We start from the raw sequence: 21,659 nt of genomic DNA, 5'->3' as shown, positions 1-21,659 counted from the left end.
TTTTTAAGTACACTCATTTCACTTCAGAAAGATACTTCACTTTCTCATCTTCCACTTTCTTGCCTCTCCATGTCACTTCTACCTCTATTTTCCACTTTCTTTAATCCTTAAGCATTGGTATCCAGTTCCTAGATTGATCATACCTTAATGCAAACCTCCAAACATCATCAAATTTACAATAACTGTTAAAAGCTACTGAAATCCTTCAATCTGATTGGCTGATAGTAAATTTCTTATCAAAATCATGGACTTGATATTAGTTTTTTTGTGAAACTGGACCCAGGCCATTGTCACTCATAAATACAGACCAAGTTTGAAATTGATCGTTCAAACAGTTCTTCAGTTACACAGTGGCATATTTGACTTTTTTTGGAGGTGGAGGGCTATGCCCTACTTTGACAAAAGGACACAAATAAAAAAAAATCTTGTAAAACCAAATGCAATAGCATGAAAGTTTAAAGGGGAATCCAGCCTTGGCCATAAAATGTTGTGTTGGGAAGGAGAAAAATATATTAAAAAGAATGGTGAAAGTTTGAAAGAAATCGGACAAGCAATAAGAAAGTTATATAGCTGCTTTAAAATTGAGATCACTAATAGTATGCAGATTTCAAATTGGCAACTGGGTAAGTAAATTATGAGCAAGGACAACTTTCCCATAGGCCATGTACTTTATTATCAGGGATTTGTGGTTTTCTCCTAAGTACCCATTCCCCTGGGGCAGTAATCTAAATATAACCCTGGTAGTATATTGTTTAATGTCCTCATGAAAGAAAAATATAATTTGAAATAAAACTTTTGGGAAAAATGACATTTTAGCCATAATATGTATTGGAATACATGGAAGAGTAGTCCTTGCCTTACATCACTATGACATCACATATGCGGCCAATTTGAAGTCTCCACGAGTCTAGTGATTACCAATATTTACAATTTTAAAAATTCATAACTTTCTTGTTGTTTGTCCAATATTGTTCAAACTTTTACCTATCAACTTGTCTGATTTTTCTTTTTCTTATAAAAACAAGTTTTTATTTGGGTTGGATTCCCCTAAAACTAACCTTATTCTCTCAGCAGTATCGTTTTTTTTTTTCTTTATTTGACCTGGAAGAAGAAATCAATTGTAAATTTTCGGGGAACATGCCACTAGCTTTCTGTTGTAAAAGTAGTACAGAATGGAGAACTTGCGTTTGTTTAATACTATCCCTTTCTTCTATCCCACCCCTCCCCTCCCCAGCAAGAGATAAGACCACTGTAACAGGAGACATCAATAAACTCCCATCAGTGTTTATATACCATTTTATTGAGTGAAATGTTCACATGATGTCACAGCACGAATGAAGTATTTCCAATCTATACAAATTGACTGATAATTCGATCAAAGCCCAAATGGTGAGGCTCATATACACGTTTGCTGATCTACCTACAATCAGGGTCCGGTTTCATGAAATAATGAAAATCCTAGCATTTGATTGGCTGATAGCAAATGGGACAAAGATATTTTGTCTCTGTTATCTTCCATGAAACCGGGGTGGGGCTAGATAGTACAATGACATCTCGTTAATACATACAGTATGTACAAACAAATTTATATTACAGATGAGCTTTTTCTATATTTTCTTTTCAAAAAAAAAAATTGTTATACATATATACAATTAATTTCAGGTTACCTTAAAGGCACTTTCTTCGACAAAAAATTGTAAGACTTGTTGAATTTAAACTGAAAATGTGATTTTTTTTCACATGTTTAGAAATAGCAAATACATGGTAAAATTGTCACCTTAAAGTACCTTGGATTCATAACATTTTCGATTACCAACCATTTGTTAGAAACAAACATAATAACTGAAAGAGAAAATAAAGAGGGGACCCTCACATACAACACATTCGTAGAAGAGGTTCAAAATTGTATAGGGACGACAATACACATGCTGGTTATTAAACTTTTTTCTGTGATTTTGATATTACCACAAGGATGACATAAGAATAACCCGATGTAAAAAATAAAGAAGAAATACTAACATTTTCATAAAGAGAACACGTTTGAAGGTAAGCTAACGTCATCCTCAGCCTGAAAGTCAATTACAGAGCTATTGGTATTCAAAACTTTGGATATAAAGTTGAATACCTTCAACGTGTTAATAATAAAATTGTCTTTTTTTACCATTTTTGTTTTCACTCTGCATTTTTGATAGGCATAATATCTTAGTTGCTTTCACTACCATAAATAAACATACTGCTATGTTGATGGCTTGATGCCCTATGAAGACTGGCTGGCTTAAGTAAACAAAAATATAAACACCACTCTGAAATAATCACTTAATACCGTATACAGAATATTAACAAGAAACACTGGAATGCAGTTTCACATTGTAGAAGCTGTTACAATATGAGGATGTTTTTCCACTTCTTACTCGAGCAATTCATTAGGTTTTGCGGAATTTTACATGCAAAAGTAACGAGGATCTTTATAGTGAATGTTCAGGACTTTACACAAGCAAATTCTCTGATCCAATGCAACCATTATGTTCTTACAAAGCAATTTTATTCATATTTCAAACAGAGGAAATTCACACATTCTTCTTATTACAACTTGAAACATAATATCATGTAGAGAGTTCATGATCATAAAAAAACATTTCTCTCAAAGAAAGTGTAATTACAGCCTTTGATTACCGTACCCTAACAATATAACATGTATAGAAAAAAATATATAGTTGAGCATTGTATTATATAATTAATTATATTTCAATTAATTATATATTTATTATTATATTTCTGGTTTCCATCTAGTCTTAAAAGCATTGAATTTTCAATCTAACATTATATTTTTTTTAATACTCGCATAACGAGATAAAATTGAGGAGATACTTAAGAAAATAATCAAAGTATCTTTATCTTGCAAACGGTGACAAGGAAAACATGGGCTAAAAGAATAACCACCATTCAGAAAATAATATCAATATCATAATGTATATGATTTTTCTTTTTACATTTTGTTAACAGGAAATTTTAAAAAGATGTGTTTTATGGTTGTTTCCTATCTCAATGCAGAGCTGTTGTCGAAGATTTGATGAAATAATGTGTCCAGATTTTTTTTTTTACATCAGAGTTCAGGTCCTGAGCAATAAAGGATCCATCAAAGTCTAGATTTTAGAAGATCATGATGGTCTTAACACAAAAGTCTTGGTCCATCCAATTCTAGTTTTAGATAATCCCAATGGTTTTGTTGGTCTTGATACAGAAGTCTTGGTCCATCCAATTCTAGTTTTAGATAATCCCGATGGTTTTGTTGGTCTTGATACAGGAGTCTTGGTCCATCCAATTCTAGTTTTAGATAATCCAGAATTTCCGATGGTTTTGTTGGTCTTGATACAGAAGTCTTGGTCCATCCAATTCTAGTTTTAGATAATCCTGATGGTTTTGTTGGTCTTGATACAGAAGTCCTGGTCCTGTAGAACTCTCAGTGCTCCATCAAACATATCTCTTGTAATTGGCTGCACAGGAAATAAGGGGGTAATTGAGAGATAAGATTAGATACAGCAATTTACATATAAATCATAAATCATACTTATTAAAGTGAACCAATGCATGACAGACTTCTAGGAAACACTCACTTGAGTGACATTTAACTGACTGAAGTGTTTAAATATTACAAATTGTGTGTTTATCTTTGGAACCAGCATAACCAGTGCCATTTCTGTGAAAAATTGATCTGCAGAATACTCATTATCGTCGCCATCACCATCATCACCATCATCGGTATCATTGTCGTTATCATCATCCTCATCATCATCACCATCATCTTTATCATCATCTTTAACATTGTTAGTTTAAGTAGCAGTACATGTGATGGTAATGGTTATCGGAGTGGTAGTGGTAGTAGATATAGTAGATATTGTTGCCGTTACTAGAGTCGTCGAAGTAGAAGTTGTAGAAGGATTTAGTAGAAGTAGTTAAAGTAGAATCAAAATTAGTAGAAATAGTAGTAGTAGTAGTAATAGTAGTAGTAGTAATAGTAGTAGTAGTGGTAGTAGTAGTAGTAGTAGTAATAATAGTAGTAATAGTAGCAGTAGTAGTAATAGTAGCAGTAGTAGTAGTAGTAGTAGAAGTAGAAGCAGTAGAAGTAGTAGCAGTAGAAGTAGTAGTAATAGCAGCAGTAGCAGCAGTAGTAGTAGTAGTAGTAGTAGTAGTAGTAGCATTAGTAGTTGTCATCGCCGTTGTAGTAACAGTAGTAATATCAGTAGCTCTTTACATTTATTGAGCGTCTTACCAGATCTGATGACTGTCTGAACTCTTCGTAAAGCTGATGATACTTGAGCATGACGACCTTGCCTTTTGCTTCGATGTGCTTCTTGAGGGCGCTAGCACATTCTTGCTGCTGCTTACGGGCCGTGTTACTAACACCGGTGGCTAGGATGTCAACGTTGATGGTTCCGTCTCTCGGGTCAAAGGCAGCCTGCTTCAGGGCCTCGTAGTGGAGCCTACATTGTTGGAATATAAGGAAAGGGATGGTTGTGTGACCAACTGAGATTGAATATTTTTCAATTCAATTCTTTATTTCATTTCCAACTCAAACATAATACAATTCAGCTAGAAATTTATGGATTGACATTTTAAAGAAAAGCAGTATGAATATGGAGCATATGGACATGGAAATTGACATATGGACTATGGAGTTTAAGCGTTCATTAATGCAATGACTGGATGATTTCTTTCATTTGATGTTACATATCTAAGATTCTGTTCAACTTCAGCTAAACATGCATGAAGACAAAAAATATTGCCATGTAATATTTTAATTATTACAACCAACAGCCATGCATACTCAATATATAATTCCACTGAAGACGACTGAATTTACAAAATAACCCGTATTCATTCTTTCAATCCGCTGATGTATTATTTTATTAAATTTTTTAAAATTCAGACATGATCTTTAAAGTGTTATTTTTATGTATAAAGTGTCATATGATCTAAAAATGTCAACCCTGTAAAAACATCGTTGAATTCATCTCAATTTGCGATTAAAAAATTAAAACACACAAAAAACAGGCTTGATGAAGACAGAAAATCCACATCATTCATCTTCATTTGCCATAAAAAAAAATCATTAGAACACATGAAGCGTTGTGGCCTAGTGGATAAGTCTTCTGACTTTGAAACAGAAGGTCGTGGGTTCGAATCCCAGCCATGGCGTAATTTCCTTCAGCAAGAAATTTATCCACATTGTGCTGCACTCGACCCAGGTGAGGTGAATGGGTACCCGGCAGGATTAATTCCGTGAATGCATGAGCGCTGAGAGGCAGCTCGAGCTAAAGCCGGGGTAATAATAATAACAACGCGCCTCGGAATAGAATATTTCTAGATAGATGGCGCTATATAAATGCCCGGTATTATTATTATAAACAAGTGGAATGCCTCTGGCCGTCTCACCTGCATCACGCGATTCAATATAGCAGCAGTGCTGATTTTGAAAACTACTATAACTCGCACAAGATGTTCAGTGATACTTGGTTACTCTTATTTCCACGTTTTGAACTAGACCAATACACTTATAGAGATATGATGGCAATTCAACAAATACCCCCAACGTGGCCAAAGTTCTTTGACCTTACATGACCTTTGACCTTGATCATGTGACCTGAAACTCGCACAGGATGTTCAGTGATACTTGATTACTATTATGTCCAAGTTTTATGAACTAGACCAACACACTTTCAAATTTATGGCTGTAATTCAACAAATACCCCGATTTGGCCAAAGTTCATTGACCCTAAATGACCTTTGACCTTGATCATGTGACCTGAAACTTGCACAGGATGTTCAGTAATACTTGATTACTATTATGTCCAAGTTTCATGAATCAGATCCATAAACTTTCAAAGTTATGATGGTAATTCAACAGATACCCCCAATTCGGCCAAAGTTCATTGACCCTAAATGACCTTTGACCTTGGTCATGTGACGTGAAACTCATGCAGGATGTTCAGTGATACTTGATTAACCTTATGTATAAGTTTCATGAACTAGATCCATATATTTTCTAAGTTATGATGACATTTCAAAAACTTAACCTTAGGTTAAGATTTTGATGTTGATTCCCCCAACATGGTCTAAGTTCATTGACCCTAAATGACCTTTGACCTTGGTCATGTGACATGAAACTCAGGCAGGATGTTCAGTAATACTTGATTAACCTTATGGCCAAGTTTCATGAACTAGGTCCATATACTTTCTAAGTTATGCTGTCATTTCAAAAACTTAACCTCAGGTTAAGATTTGGTGTTGACGCCGCCGTCGCCGTCGCCGCCGCCGCCGTCGCCGTCGGAAAAGCGGCGCCTATAGTCTCACTCTGCTATGCAGGTGAGACAAAAAACAGGCTTGATAAAGAAGGCAAATCCACACCAACAAATAACGATTACTATGGAATTCATAAGTGAAATGCACACTTCCTTAGTTTTCCAGCAGATAAAAAATTATGGGATGGGAATAGACGGAATGGAAAATAGACAAAGTGGGTTTAGACCAATGAGAAATTAACCCCCTTTTCTTACCTCTTAGCCTCGTGAACATCCTCTCTCTCCACCTCCTTAGAGAACCTCATGCGAGCGTGTGCCTCGGACAGCCTTATCAGCGATTCCAGTTGCCTAGGATACGCGGACACCATTCCCTTGGCACTGCCGATCTTCCTCATTTCTACGTAGGCTTGGATGAGGAGCTGACTAGCCTCATCACCGAGGTTGGGTTGGACGTAGGTCCGCGCGTAAGAAATGTAGTCCCTCAGCAGGCTCATGTCCTGTACAGATTAGAATGTAACCACAAAGAATGATGAAATGAATAGACAAATAGGCCCTCTGAATACTGACATCCAGTCCTAATATCACGTACATCAATAATTATAGTATGGGAAATCTAGACAATCATGTATTTCTCCATTAACGAACAATATCTCCTTGCAATACATAAGTCAGATTTCTTGTTAATTTACAAATGTTCAATTTCAATTGATTCCTTTACATTTACCATATTTTGCAATTAGAAAATACTCCAGATTGCCTATTATATTTTGCTAATATAGATTGCATGAAATATTTCCTGTGTAATATACAAGATGGCAAGAACATATACGGGGGGGGGGGAAACCAATCTTAAATTTCTATTAATCACTATCCCTCAATGTATAAAGCATGCAAAATTAGAATCTTGAGATGTATGTGTTGATCTTAAAATATAAATATTCCTTATTTCTGTACCTACTCTATCCTCTGTACCTCAGCATTTGTAATAGTGTTTTATGTATAGTTGTTGTTGTCATTATTATTGAAGAAAATCAGAAGTTTAATCTTGCAAAAGTTGCTACTGTATAACAGATTAACTGATCTTGGGAGAAAATAAGCTTTCTTGAATTAGGATCTAATTTCACAATTGCACTAAGATCAATATCTGTAAAATTATTTTTAAACAAGGTTAAACTTGTTACTTTATTTCAAAGCTCAGTCTCCATTAATTAGATCTTGGTATTTCAAATAATTTTTGACACATTTCCATACATTTGCTAACTGGCAATTGCAAATTTATTCACTCAAATATTATCAAAACATCAATACAAACTAATAAAGAAACGACTTCTGAGCAATTCCATAAAATAAATATGCCCAGCCCCCTATATGATGAACCTTCCAAAAACAATTTATCTTTTTTTTAAAGCTCAAATGAAATGTTGGAATGCTCTAAAATTTATCATGCCTTAAAAATTTTAAGAGGTGTAGTAAGATTGGAGAAAAATGAAGGTCTAACGTACAATGGTGCTGATCATTTTATGGTATTGCTCATTTATACGTTTCTTATCCTTTGAAAATTTTTAAATGGTCAAAAGTTTTTTCCTCACCATGAATTCCTCCTCTGTTTCTTGGCCTCCTTGATGATAAAGGGAAACAAGATGGTTGGCAAGGCGACGATCGAAGATCTCATTCTGAGGATCTAGCATCAAGAAGATTAGGTCAAACCTGAAGGTCAAAGGTAAAAAAAAAAGGTTTGTTTCATATGTTACATCCATCCATTTTCATCATTTCAGAATTGGTCTGTGTTCAAAAACTTTTGCCATCCATTGCACTTTCCTCTTATTCAACATTACTTATTTAGTGATATGACTGACCAGGGCCCACCGTCTTACAAAGAGTTGCGATTGATCTGATCAATTGAAAACTATGGAAAGCCAGCAACGTCAACATATAAAATGCACGTTTGTTCAAAATATTTTCTGAAAATTAGGTATGTTCGTACACCCATCGTTTTCTTGCAAATTCAGTGTTTCTCTCTGTTTACAAAGGACATTGTGCAAATTTACTTAGGAAAAAATTACGACATTGATGGATTTCCATTTAGTTGAGGTTGATTGGATCAATCGCAGCTCTTTGTAAGACGGGGCCCAGGGTTGAAGGAATAATCGTGTTTTGACAGTCATTCTCACCTTGAGAGGAGGGTATGAGGGAGCTGAATGTTATCAATAATAGTCTTCTTAGGGTTCCACTGCGAGTCCACAGGGTTAGCAGCGGCCAAGATGGATGTACGGGCATTCAGAGAACAGATGATCCCAGCCTTGGCGATTGAGAGTGTCTGTTGCTCCTGAAAGTTACAGAAGATAAGAATGCACTGGTGAGTGAAATGGTGAAACTTTTTTTCTTGCTCCCTTTAAATTAAAACAATGTAAAGAAGGCAAAATCAAGCCAAAATAAGGCATGACAAGGAATATCTGTTACATCCACCCCCCCCACAATAATTTGATTGGCAGTCTAAGAAAAATAATCGTAATCAGTAATATTAATTGTTTTATTTAATTTTGATTTCTCATTTCCTCCGTGACAAGTCACTTCTTAATGTAATATTAACTGTATTCCAATAGTCAGAAGAGAGCAATTTCATAAAGCTGCTTGTAAATACTTAACTTTAGGCATCACAAGCGACCTACTCTCTGGATATGATACGAGATTCTCCTGGTTTTCGTGCAGATGAATTTCATTTAATCCCGATTAAATTTCAACACATAATCAACTCTACATTCAGATGCTTGTTTATAAAAAGAATTTCAATGTTAAGATTGGATTTTTAAATCAAGCGATTTAGAATTGGACTTGGAACAGGTCATTAGTACCTCACTTAAAATAAATGCCATCCTGCCCTATTCTATCAGCAGCGATAATCATATTTAAAGACAATGGCCAGTATTCTGTGGTCCGGTTTAACTTAGCCCATGGTCTAACTCTGTTATAAAAGGCCAAAAAGGCCAAAAAAACTTTGGATGTTCCTAATGTTCACTCTGCTCTTTCATCATGCAATAATCGCAAAGACTTATTCAGTTATCATTCCTAGACAGTTATGAATATGATCTCAGTGACAGATGGCTGATAAATTGAACATGTACTGTTGGAGATTTGTGTAACAATTGCAGAGCTATCAACCTGAACAAGAACATTTTAAAAGCTGAAAATCAGTATTTTGGTGAGGAAGTCAGTATTTTCAAAGAAATACAATAGGAAGCTACCGGTATATAAAACTAAAAAATTTAGAAATCAGTATTTTGCATGAAACCTTCAGTATTCTTCTCATTTTCCAGTACTAAATACAGAAAATCAGTATTACTTGGCAGCTATGTAATTGGCTTTCCATAGTCACACAACCATTTTAGACCAGTTCAAATTAAACCCAGGTTCAGAATATGGGCCATTGCATTGCATAACTCAAACACAGTAATCAGTAAAGACGTGGGGGTATCAGATCCAATTAGGTTCCCAAAGACAATCTAAAAGAAGCCAGAGTAAATGAAGGTTCTCAGTATGAACCTTCAGATGAAGGGGTCCACTTTAAGCTTACCATAACTTCATGTAAAACAGATCTTGTACTGTCGTTCATCTTGTCAAATTCATCGATGCAACAGATTCCATTATCACTGAGTACTAGGGCTCCACTGCAATCAAAACAATCAAAACCAATCATAAAAGTTGAAGGCTCCAATTTCCCATATAATTTCTCAATTATTGACCATCATTTAAAGATTGTAATTTTATTAATCAAATACAGGAAGGGGAAAAAACTATGATTAGAGATACATGCAGGTAGTTTGAAAGAATTCTGTGTTTTACACAAGAACTGATTTAAATCATAATTATCCAATTTTTTGGAACTAAATTACATTTTTTTTTTAAATGTTTTCTGTAAATGACTTGTTCAAAGTAAAATTATTTACACAGGAAAATAAACGGCATCAACCTTAGTAAGTTGAATGGGCCAAGTAAAAGCATCAGATATTTTTAATACCAAAGAAAAAAGATTGCATGCTCACGTTTGTAAAACCAGTTGCCTCGTCTCCGGATCCTTTGTGACGTAGGCAGTCAGACCGACAGCGCTCGACCCCTTGCCTGATGTATACTGCCCTCTAGGGACCAAACGATGTACATACTGAAGCAGCTGTGACTTACTGGTACCAGGATCTCCACATAGGAGAATGTTGATATCGGACCTAGAGTCAGAAGAAAATTAGTGGTTGGTTTGTGGGTGCATTCAGGCAGTTTCCTTAGGGTAGAATTTCAGGTTATTGGCCTCTTGGTCTACAACCGCTTCATCCTTTTTCCATTCAGTCTCATCCCACATGGTCTAATCCTAGTTTATCTACAACTAGTTTGTGTATGAATCATTTGGTCTTATTGCCATTTAGACTTTTTACCATTGGTCTAATTTCCAAATAAGCTATACAAAAAACCATACCCCTTTTATTTTATATCCACTTGGTCTAATACCATAACATATAGTATAATTTAAAGGCAATGTGGAAAGACCACTTGGGCATTAGACCAAAATGTTTCATCAAAATCACCCTATTCACTTTCCACTGTAAACCACCATTTTGAAATGAAACGATTGATTTGAGTCCCAATATATCACAGGGATACCCAATAGTGCCATCAGTTGTACATAGTTTTTATATTTTTTTATGTGTTTAGGTGCTATTAGCATAGAAGGGGTATAAAAAATGCAAATTGATGCTTCAAATGATAAGAAAAGCATGCTGTACTAGTAGCATGTCCATCACACCATGTAGCACAGCATGTACTTCATATTCATAAAACATGCCTTGCAGTCAAATGGTTAAAACACTCACCTGAAATTGCCTCTTCCTGCCTCAGAGAAATCTTTCTTGGCTGATCCAAACAATTGACAGAGGATTCCTTTCTTGATGTCTTCATTCTCATAAATACTTGGTGCTACCGGATAGAAAATAATAATAAATAAGTGTTTGGTACCGCAAAATCGTAAAATAGCCTTAACAAGTGGAACGCCTCTGGCAGTCTCGCCTGCATTACGCGATTCAATATAGCAGCAGTGCTGACTTTGAAAACAGCTATTGAATAATTATTCACAAAAAAAAACACTCATATGATAATAAAATACTATATCCATTGACCCAAAATGATCTTTGACCATGATCATATGACCTAAGGCATGTGCTAAACAATCATTCATACTTGATTACCCTTATGTCTATGTTTCATGAACTACATGTGTAGATCCATAAACTTTCTAAGATATGATGCCAATTCAACAAATACCCCGAACACGGCCAAAGCGGTGCCTTTAGTCACGCTCTACTATGCAGGTGAGACAAAAACTGACAAACTTAAGCTTTTTGACATGCACTCATGGAAAACCAATTCGGCGGCAATGCATTATACACAAAACGCAACTGGGAATTCATCTCAGAAGACCAAGAGATCCTGTTGGACACTGCAAGGATCCTGTTGAAGAATGAGTTGCAATTACAATCTCAACCAATCTAAATCGTGCAGTGGGGACTTTTTTTTAAAGCAACTCCTTCTGTGACAGGCTCCAGATTTCCAATGATGGGCATCAAGTTGCAATGCTGGTAGATTTTTTATGATGGGTTTAATGTTGAAATGCCAACACTTCATGTAGATGGTTTGGTAGACTTATAATGATGGGCATCTTGTTGAGATGTTGACACTTAATGTATGGGAATGTATGATGATTTGGTAGATTTCTGATGATGGGAATCATGTTAAAATATTCTCACTCAATTTTAGATGCATAGTCAAACTGTCAAAAGTTGATAAATGTTGGAATATGAATAAAAAACACATCTTTTACCTAGTGCTCGAGCAAGTCTGTTGTAGATATCTGATGTCTTGGAGAGATTGATGAGCTCTTCCTTTCGCTCCTCTGTGAAAGTTTGTTTACCATCACTGGAAAACAAATCAAAAGAAACAATTTCAAACACTTACAACAACTTTTTTAACTTTTAAACCCAATGAAATGACACCATCACACTGCCATTTTAGAGGCTGGAACCAATGCCTACAATGCATACAATCGCCATGCATGGTAAAGTTACCATAATGGTAACTTTTATGCAACGGGGCCCAGATCTACTGATTTGATAAAAAAGACAATTTAGGTCACACCTAACATCTTGTTCGCATTACAAATGAATGGGAGCATGCCCATAGAATAAATTAACTGAACATTCCAATGTTCATTGTTTTCTTATTATTTATACAATTTTTCTTAAACTTTTTATTTCATCTGTTCTTTGATTATTTTTTGCTATTACACATACAATGAACTGCTTTCAAGAGTATCAAATCTCCTTTAATGGTGATACTCATCTGATCTTCAACATGTTCATGTGTCTCCCATACTGTCCATGACATTCCATTCACAGGCAAGTCACCGTTCTGCTTAAAGGAGAATGAAACTCTTGGAGCAAGTTAGCTTTTGTGAAAGCAGAAAAATCAAAGAATAAGATCAACAAAAGTTTGAGTAAAATAGGACTAGCAATAGAAGAGTTATGAGCATTTGAATGTCGAGATCACTAATGCTATGGAGATCCTCCCATTGGCAATGCGACCAAGATCTATGATGTCACAGATGAACAACTCTCCCCTTTTGGACACTGAAAATATACCCCAAAACATCTCTTTTTGCCCATTCTAATCATATATGACAAACGATTCATCAATGATATAATGTTGTGAAACCTCTGTACTTGTCCTCTCATAAAGAGAACACCTCACCTTGTGATAGACTCTATAAAAGTGAGAATACAAGTGAAATAAGGACTAAAGTAATGAGGGAGTTGTACGTGTGTGACATCACAGATCTTGGTCGCATTGCCAATGAGGATCAAGATGGCATTAGTGATCTCAATATTCAAATGCTCATAACTTTCTTATTATTTATTCAATCTTCCTCAAACTTTCAACAATACGTTTCTTTGATTTTTCTCTTTGATATGGATTCAGTTGATTTCAAGGGTTTCATTCTCCTTTAACGTTCATGGATTTGTATACCACCCAACACAAAACTTACCCATCATCTACATTCTCATGTAGCCTCTCCGCATCATCCTTGCAGAACTGGATGACATCAATGTAGGTCTTGTACACAGCCTTGACATTGCGTTGATTGGGGTTCACGCGGAGAGGGGTAGCACGGTAGATACCGGTCACCGACACCCTGTCACCGGGCGATACAAAGTCTACAAGATCGTTGTGGGCATAGAGGACGACGGTGTGTGGGGTCTGACCGGCAGGCATGTCATCTGGAAGTAATCACAAAGCAAAATGGTACAGCAAGTTATTTGGTTTGGTATCATAAATGCCATTTATTCAGGCTGAAAATCAGGAATGGAAACAAAGTGTTAGGTTTATAGGTATCTTGTGTTTCAGTCTAAGATCAGGGCTCCGAAACACAAAGGTTTGCGATGAATCGCAAATATGAAAGTACCGCGTTCATTGGTTCCCAGTCAGTATTTTAAACAAAGTGCGCTTGCAACGTTGATCTTGATTGGTCACTGGTATTTAGCGATTGATTGCAAACCTTTGTGTTACGGAGCCCTGGGCCCCATCATACAAAGAGTTGTGATTGATCCAATCAATCGCAACTATGGAAAGCCAGCAAAGTCAACAAATAAAATGCATGTTTATTTTTAAAAAATTCTAGATATGAATGTATATCTATAAGTTCATTGATTTCTTGACGATTTGGTGTGATGTCCTTTGTTTACAAAGGACATTTCGCAAACTTCCTGTAGAAAAAATTATGACAGTGATGGATTTCCATAGAGCTACGATTGACTGGATCAATTGTAACTCTTTGTAAGACGGAGCCCTGGAGACCATTTCATGAAAAGTTTTGTCTGCGATTTTTACAGATAGATGTCACAAGATACTACAAATTCTTGATCTGATTGGCTGAGAGCGTGTGAGTCTAACAAAATCACTGACAGACCTTTTCATGAAACATTCCCGAGGTGTTATGTGTCCATCTTGCTTTTTTAGCTACTCTTTGATTAGAGACGTGGGTGAAACATCAACTAAACATTGCTAATAGACTGTACTAGATTACTTTTACTCCCCACTTTACATAAGGATTAGATTCAAACTTTTTAACTTCGGAACCAGGATGAGATCAAGATCAGAATCGGAATCACATTTCATTTTAAGTAGTAAAAATATCATCAATATTTATCCAAATAGGTGTATATTAAGACAAGCTTTTTAAAGCACACAGTCAATGAGAGACCACACAATTGTGTCAGTCAGTTCGCTCCCCCTCTAAATACCTGGTGATTCCTGGAGTTTAACCATCTGCTTGTCCGAGAACTGCGATCTATTGTGGATGAGCGCCATGCTGTACTTGGTCTGGCAGCCTCGGCAGACGGCCGGCTCGCCGATACGACCGCGGTCAATCTCCACACTCTGGGTGTAGGAGCAGACGTGGCAACGGAAAAACGCTTCGCGCATCTCGGGAATGAGCTGGGAGGTACGGATGACCATTCCAGTGATGGTGATCAGCTGGTCGATATCTGTACAAGGAAAAGTGTAAACAATGATTATAATGGCGCAATACAGCAAGCACAGATTCTGACATTCACTACAGACATATCAAAAAACGAATCAAAGGATGGAATAATGCAATAATAAGTTTTTTTACGAATCAACTTTAAAAAATCATAAATGGTTATTTTAATTCAAAATCCTTAGAATTTGTATCAAAACTTGATTGCTTCTCTCAATAAACAAGTTTTGATATATGATTTAAAATAAAATTGATCCCATTTCAAAACAAGAAATCCGATACAATGTTAGCAATACCCATTTCCTGTCAATTTTCTTGACCAGTTCAAGTTGTTTTTAGCTAACACTGAGGGGAAGCTTATTAGACTCTACTATAAAACAACCATGTGACATGGAAGAAAAGAGTGATCTATAGGATGGTAGACCTGATTGGACCCACCTTCAGGGTTCAGGGACCTCATGTTCTTGGTCTTCTCTGCATTGAAGGTCCGGACCTGGACCTGATGCTCAAGGTTTGTGTCCGGATAACGCTCAAAGAACATCTCGTTGGCGGCCATGTCAAAGATCTGAATCACTTCCTGTGGGTAGGTGACCAGCTGGTTGTAGAGGTCCACATCAAAGTCCTTCATGTGCTTACAGTTCACATTCAAAAATGGCAACTCAAGGGTTTGGATCTGATGGAATAGAAAATGAAATACTCCGGTTAAAGAGGGATTGTCGTCTGTTTTCATGGAGAATTTGACACCATTCACAAATAAATTCCAATTGGTTAAACAATGGTAGATCCAGGATTTATGACTAGGAGAGGTTATGAAATGCCACTGGAAAATGCCTTATGGTAAAGTCATTATCTCACTTTCCCTAGCCTGACAGTTGCCCGAGGGTAAGCAGGTTTGGCCAAAGAATTTCTAGCTGGTACATCGAGTTTGCTTTCCCCCAAAGATGGCTCAGTTACAGATATTTTCCAATGCTTCTCACAAAGTCTGAGGTCAGCAAAAAAATAGTCCACTTTCCATGAAAACTAATGCTTAACTGACTTTAACGTTAAATTGAGCAAGTTTCAAGCCCCTCATCTACATATAAATGTTTGTCTTTTCAGGCATGGGAAAGTCTTTAAAATCAAGCTCAACAAATACCAAGATTAATTTCTGTTAATCAACAACTATTGGAAATAAAAGATCTCATCATCATTTTCTCTGTCCCTATGTTTCTTTCTAGCAATGTCACTTTATGCAATGAAATCCCTCGACCTAAAATCAACCTCGGAAGTATGAATTAACCTACCTCTTCTAATTTCTGCAAATAGATTGGTTCATGAGGATTGATGCCTTCAGAAGGGTCAGCATCATGATCGATGAAACGCTCAACAAATCGCTGAAATTTATCTTTGGTTTCCGTGACAACCACATTGGTTCCCCAGATGACCATCTGCTGACCGGCGGGTTGGTCACTGGTCACTGCTCCAGTTGGCTCGGTAGCTGGCTCACCCTACAGGAAATGGAGAAAGAAAAAAAATGACAAAATGACCTTTGCAACCATTTTTTTTTCAGAAAGAAATATTTTTCATTATTTTTTCAGCATTAACCAATATATGATAATGGAAAGTATCTGTTTTTTTATCATGTTCGCACTGCAGTATTAAATCAAATCATGTCTGCATAGTAACTCATTTATGTTCACAATGCAGAACAGATCAAAGCCTGTCTTCATAGTAACTAATTTACAAGTATGTTCGCATCGCAATTTCTAAATTTTGAGTGCTAGAAACGAAATTGGAAAGGCTTCCACATTGTAAAAAGACTGTCAACTGTACATTCTGAACCTAAGAAAATACCACACTAAGCTCGAAAGTTGAACTTATGATACAAGGATACAGCTTAAACTGACAATTTGCATCAAATAATTTCATTGTTATTTTCTGGAAGCCTGTGATAGGCCGAGACACAAATGATACAAATATTCTAAATTCCCATCTGTGCAGGTGTAATAAAGATTATCTAAAGGTCAGCAGATGTTGCCATTACCCATTTAGGTTGCTACCATATTACCTCCTGATATTGTATGCTGATTTTACCGTCTTAAGAGTGCTGAAACCCTGCACTTACCGATTGATCCGAGCCCAAGTTAACTTGCCTAATCTTCCTGTCACTACGGATGTCGCTCCTTGGACGGATGGGAGTACCACTGCACAAAAAATTGTCAAGGAACTTACAATGCAAAGTTGAAAAGTTTTGGTAGCAAAACAACATTGATCTGAAACTGATTTTTTGAATTATTCATTCAATTTTTGTATTCATGCAATAGCTCAATTGCAGATTCCTCTCCATTGTACTAGTGTCCAAACATCTGCCTTGAATAAAAAAATATATCTATATCTGCAAGATTATTATGTCACTCATGATTTCCAAAGGATCAAATTAAACTTCTACATGTGTAGATGATGTCTCTATGAACTCTTACAGAGTGCAAGAAACCATCAGCAATATGAAATTGATGAAATAAGATATATTGGAAGAAGTTAACATCAAAAGAAACATCAAATTATGCAGTAAAAGCACTTAGAATTGATATGACATGGCACTAGCATAAGATGTGGACAACCAACCACTGTAGCATAACATGAGAACTAATGTGGCATGAAATGACAACCGAAATGGCATAAAATGCCAACATCCAAAGCTGACCAGTGATCTGAAAGCTTCAAGAATCTTCTGTGTACTTGAAAATGTTGCACAACAAAAGTCACAAGTATAACTTTCGGATATTGAAAACAATTTCACAATTTAGGGTAACATATTGTTTTAAAGCAAGCAATATTAAATCTATCCACCCACAAAATATTATAAATATTATTGACTTGTAGAGTATGTGAATAAAGGATACACACTGCGTCCTGGTGTGCTTCCAAGGCGTGATGAACTAGGAGTGCCATAGTTCAGAGGGGAACTCATATCAAGCTCACTTATACCTAAACAGATAAAAGAAAATACCAGTACAGATATGATTAGATCAAAAGCAATGTTACATAACACCACATATATATTAACATACAAAGCAGAAGAAAAACACAAAGGTAGGACACTAGTGCATCCAAATAGTTCTTTAAAGAAAAATGGGTGTTAGTAAAGACAAGGTATAAGAATCTTCTTCAGTTCTAAAATGTATCGTAAAATATCACTTTCATCCAACAGTGTGCAATTTAAACAATATAGTTGTGTTCAATTTAGAGACATTTCCGTCATGACTCCACGAGGGGTTTATTTCACAGATGATAGTTTGATTCTATTCATCAAGGGCAAATTTTTCTGTCTGCATTCTTAATGATCACTGAGAAGAAGTACGTCGCTGGAACATGTTTTTGACCAAAAAAGCAAGAAATTTAGAGGCATTTGTAAAGCATTTTCAAAGTCATATCTAAGTCGAACTTAATTCTTAAAAGAGACTTTGCATGTACATTTGTAAGTCACACTTTACCCTAGTGCATACTGACCTGGTCTAGCGCCCCCAGGGCTGGAGAAGAGGGAAGTATCATGAACGTGTCCTGGCTCCCCTGAGGCAGGGGAGGAGGGCATAGGAGGTAAGTCACCCCCTGGTGAGGAGTCTAGAGGTCTATCTGACGGGGCCTTGGGTGACGTTGCGGTACTTCCGCGTGTGCTTCGACGAGCTGCAAATATATCAAACAATAACTTTTACTACTTCTTTTGTTTCCCTTCTTTAATCACTTTTTATTTCTGTTCTCAATGACTTATTCATTGGTAAGTGCCGCACCCTGAGATTTAATTAACCATTTTTTTTGTGGGGTGCATGGTTGTGTCTTCTCATGATCGTTAGTGAATTGTCTTTATCAATTACTGTTAGAACTATGTGACAGCTATCTGTACATCTTGCAATGTTTAAAACTTTACTTTTCAATGTTTCAATGAAATGTTTTTTTTCAAGGGCAGTCCTCAGAGTTAAAACTGAAAGAAGTCAAAGGCAAAGACTTTTCCAGTTTATTCAACCATAAATATAACATATGTATCAATCATCAAACAAAGTGGTAAGGCAACCATTTAAAGTCATAGCTTGTGGGAGGGGCCAAAACCTAAAAATGTGTAACATACAAATTATAAGTTACAATAATAAAAATAGTGCAAAAGATTCCACAAGTTAAAGTCCTCGTCATTGTCCCTTTCACTGCTTACTTCTGGAGGAAAGGAGATCATCAAGAGCACTACATCATTGTCACCTAGAACCAGGTTATCGTCAAAGAAAGTGTGACAATGAAATCAACTTACGAGTGCCAGCTTTACTGGATGGAGTTCCATGCGCTGTGGATCGCCCCGAGCGTCTGGGTGTAACTGGATGTTCAGGGCTATCGCCTTGACTACTACGTCCTCGCTTGCTGGGGGTACCATTTGCACTTTCATCACCACGGCCTCGTTTGCTCCTGGTGCTAGGAGTACTTACTCTGCTACTTGGAGAGGACATCTTTCACAAACCACCAGATATAAATTCTTGTAAACCTATTATTAGAATGAAATGAAAAAGAAATGCAAGAACAGAATAAAAATACTATTAAATCGGCCGATAAATATCATCAATCTTAAAATTCATATTTGTCGTATTTTTTTTTAAAATCTAAGTTAGCATTGCTCATGATATTGTCGCCCCTAATATGCGTCTTGTAGCTAGGCTACAATATCAGACTGTGAGTAAACGCTCCAGAGCTGCTTTTAATATTTTCCATTTTATTATGCTTAATATTGTTTAAAAATATGACCCTTTAGTGCCATAAGGGTCCAATTTGTATTGTAGCCCATGTACATAAGTTTGGGCTCAAAACACTAAAAACAAGTATTTTGGAGCAACATTATTGTTGCCAAAATACTCGGTGCATGTAGAGCAATGGCATCCTTTGTCCCTGGCCCCGTGGAGATTAAGCAAGTCAGTGATATGACATTAATCTCCCGGAGCCTCCTAAGACCTGGGGCCGATTGCACGAAAGGGTCTTTCAGATGACCGTCTTTCGCGTCGCCCATCTTTTATGATGCGCTAGTATAAGCAGGGCGTTTCTGAAATTTATAAACAAATATAATTTGTTAGCTTGCTTTTAAATAAAATTTTATACAATTTCATGAGATATCACATTTTATAAACAAATATTTTGTTTATTTTAACGGACGAATAAAATATGTTTGCAGATAATTCATTTGAAATGCTTTTCACATAGCGCATCATAAAAAATTGGCGACACAAAAGACGGTCCTTGACCCTTTCGTGCTATCGGCCCCTACTTCCAGCTAATTTGTTTTCAACTGTCAAAGACAAAGGAGAGGACATGTTGAAGCCGAGGTGTGGGTGAATAAGCGCTGATACTGGAAGGGGTATTTTAAAGATTATCAGCCAATAGTTCGACTACTAGTCTAACAGTTAGACTCACAGACCCTTTACTGACTAAAGTAAATAGATATAAACTAGGTGATTGGTGATTGGTGATTTTGGGCCAGTATCTTTTTCCTCACACGTATTATTCACGGCCGATTTCAAAACATTGCATGAGATCGGTCGCTGATCGATCGCGATCGCATGCGATGTTTTGAAATCGGCCGTGAATAATACGTGTGAGGAAAAAGATACTGGCCCAAAATCACAAATTTTGAGGATAACCGGAGGATGGACACAGAGTGAAATACGGGTGTAAAGTAAGATATTAAGTCATTCATATCCCTCTTTATATTTTTTTTCTTTAATTTTTACGATAACCATGATTGCCATCCCACCTTTTATGACTCGGAATATCCGATCTAGTTCACTGTCCCGATGATCGGGTAGGTGGAGCGTAGTGTAGCGGTAGTGAAGTAAGTGGAGTGGAGCCTGCACGAACATCGCCTGAGGTAGGCTATGTCTAACTGTTAACGTTAAAGTTATATGGATTATTACACGCACTACTAGTACTAGATCCTGCTCGAAATTTGACAGAATAAAGCCATATTTTGGTAGAGCCTATCATACTCCCCCATCATATTATATTTATAGGGCTAACATTTATTTTAATAGTAGGCCTACTAATATTCTGAACCTTCTCCATGTTTTTATTTTCAAATTTAACTTGTTAGTGGGGGTGCATATGATATGGAACTCTTGCCGAATGCCCAATCATGGCAATGGAAAGCTGATGTCTTGAGTTTCTTATTTAGGCCTAGGCCTATATCAATGTAGAATAAATAATGACATGAAATGAATAATGAGTTTCTTATTTATATTCATGTAGAATAATTACACAAAATTAAATATCTGAATATCAGCCCTCTAAACGTTATTTCATTTGGATTATCTTTTTTTCTGAAACGCACTGTATGTATGCACCGGTGCGCGCGTGATTATTCATGTCCCTTTAAATTTTAAATGACATCGTGAGGCCCTTGTTCGATCGAAGTTCGTCGCAACTTAGATTAGACACAAAGAAATCTTCCCTTTGGCCTTCCCAAATATAAATCAACCAAGCTCATAACCTCGAGATGCTATACCTTCATTTACTCACACTCTTTTCTACACTTTGTGACAAAATAGAGTAACACGAAATAAATAATACTTACAAGGTGATGGGTGCTGTCTGATTCGTTTGGTTCTGATTCGTTTGGTTTGCAGCTGACAACATTTATCACGTGTTAAAACATCCCGCGAAAGTATATTAAAGTATATTCTTTAATCGTATTAATTAAAATCAGAATTTCAAGTTTTATGTGATAAATATATAAATATTAATATCGAATACTAATATTAAATTATATTAAATCAAATAATTAT

At 36.3% G+C, this 21,659-nt stretch overlaps 1 protein-coding gene across 2 annotated transcripts; it reads right to left on the bottom strand.

The window, feature by feature from the left end:
- Window positions 1–1,278: 1,278 nt before the first annotated feature.
- Window positions 1,279–21,542, bottom strand: LOC129254156 (DNA replication licensing factor mcm4-A-like). 2 transcript variants are annotated; one of them, XM_064094940.1, is made up of 18 exons: window positions 21,449–21,542; window positions 19,148–19,375; window positions 18,361–18,534; window positions 17,754–17,838; window positions 16,976–17,054; window positions 16,155–16,358; window positions 15,310–15,544; window positions 14,636–14,878; window positions 13,381–13,612; window positions 12,160–12,254; window positions 11,156–11,258; window positions 10,340–10,516; window positions 9,871–9,964; window positions 8,471–8,625; window positions 7,889–8,006; window positions 6,555–6,796; window positions 4,271–4,481; window positions 1,279–3,633 (listed from the first exon to the last, which is right to left on the bottom strand). In XM_064094940.1, exons 2-18 carry the CDS (start codon window positions 19,338–19,340, stop codon window positions 3,556–3,558), a joined length of 2,718 nt encoding a protein of 905 aa, XP_063951010.1. In that variant the 5' UTR covers window positions 19,341–19,375; window positions 21,449–21,542; the 3' UTR covers window positions 1,279–3,555. The 2 variants fall into 2 exon arrangements, with proteins under 2 accessions (XP_063951010.1, XP_063951009.1); XM_064094939.1 differs by having other exon boundaries at window positions 1,279–3,494; window positions 21,449–21,527.
- Window positions 21,543–21,659: the final 117 nt, after the last annotated feature.

Source organism: Lytechinus pictus, chromosome 2 (assembly GCF_037042905.1).
Source record: "Lytechinus pictus isolate F3 Inbred chromosome 2, Lp3.0, whole genome shotgun sequence".
Taxonomy (NCBI): Eukaryota; Metazoa; Echinodermata; class Echinoidea; order Temnopleuroida; family Toxopneustidae; genus Lytechinus; species Lytechinus pictus.
This window is presented reverse-complemented; position numbering and strand designations above follow the sequence as displayed.